Source organism: Calidris pugnax, unplaced genomic scaffold (assembly GCF_001431845.1).
Source record: "Calidris pugnax isolate Ruff unplaced genomic scaffold, ASM143184v1 C14704974, whole genome shotgun sequence".
Taxonomy (NCBI): domain Eukaryota; kingdom Metazoa; phylum Chordata; class Aves; order Charadriiformes; family Scolopacidae; genus Calidris; species Calidris pugnax.
Window position 1 is genome coordinate 1 of NW_015093518.1, and position 1,181 is coordinate 1,181.

Below are 1,181 nucleotides of genomic sequence, written 5' to 3' on the forward strand. Positions count from 1 at the left end.
AGGAGCTTGTGAGATTCACAGGTTTTTGCCTGAGCTAAGATTTTTCTTCTTGTCTGAAAGCAATTTCTGTGGCTCAGCTGCTGCGCTGGGCAATGTTACACAAACTGGTGCCAGTCCTAAATGTGAGGGCAGAGATATTTAAGTGCAAATAAAAAAAAAAAAGGAATGGGTTGTCTTTTACCAAGCTGACTTAATTTTCCCCTTCCATGTAGTGGAGAACTGGTCCAGATCATGATGGCAACAGCCAATGAAAACCTCTCAGCCAAGTTCTGTAACAGGGTCCTGAAATTCTTCACCAAGCTCTTCCAGCTCAGTAAGTGTTGAATCTCTTCCGTCCTGCCTTTGTCCGCATTACACCGTTCTTGTATTAGGCTGTGGTGTGAAACTGCTTGAAAGCAAAGCTGTGAAAGGAAGTGGAGTGACACCTTCACACTTTTAGTGGAAATCCACCTTCAGACACGTTCATTGTGGCATCTGTCACTCACCAGTGATTTTCTCCCCCAGCTGAGAAGAGTCCTGTCCCCAGCCTCTTGCGACTCTGCGGCTCCTTGGCTCAGCTGGCGTGTGTGGAGCCGGTGCGGCTCCAGGCCTGGCTGACCAGGATGACCATGTCCCCACCCAAAGATTCTGATCAGCTGGATGTTGTGCAAGAGAACAGGCAACTGCTGCAACTTTTGACAACTTACATCGTTCGGGAAAACAGGTAAAGTACAGCCTTTGTCATTTCTTTTGTGTGCAGTTTCTTTTGTTCTCTAGGTGTACAAATGATGTGATTTGCTGATGGCTTCTTGTTGTCATCTTAAAAACCAAGTGATGGGGACTTTCTTGGCTGTTTGCCCGAAGGCTTTGCTGTGTCACTGCTCATGGGATGTGGGCCTCAGCTTTATTTCAGTGGGTGATGTACCCTCTCTGAAACTTTCTTCTTTTTGATCAGCCAAGTTGGAGAAGGTGTGTGCACTGTTCTGCTGAGTACTCTCATACCAATGGCAACAGAAATGCTGGCCAACGGGGATGGCACGGGCTTTCCTGAGCTGATGGTCGTGATGGCAACTTTGGCCAGTGCAGGACAAGGTGCAGGACACCTCCAGCTTCACGGTGCTGCTGTTGACTGGCTGGGCAGATGGTAAGAGCACGCTGTATATTCCTGTTTGTTCATTTGCATCACTTAAATATTCTATTTT

General features: G+C 47.3%; 1 protein-coding gene across 1 annotated transcript; it reads left to right on the top strand.

Moving 5' to 3' along the window:
* Window positions 1–212: 212 nt before the first annotated feature.
* Window positions 213–1,123, top strand: LOC106900698 (E3 ubiquitin-protein ligase UBR4-like; the record flags this gene model as incomplete). Its single annotated transcript, XM_014962846.1, has 3 exons — window positions 213–313; window positions 505–703; window positions 935–1,123. Coding segments are annotated over 3 exons (489 nt in total), but the record flags the coding sequence as incomplete, so codon positions are not given.
* Between the last annotated feature and the right edge of the window lie 58 nt (window positions 1,124–1,181).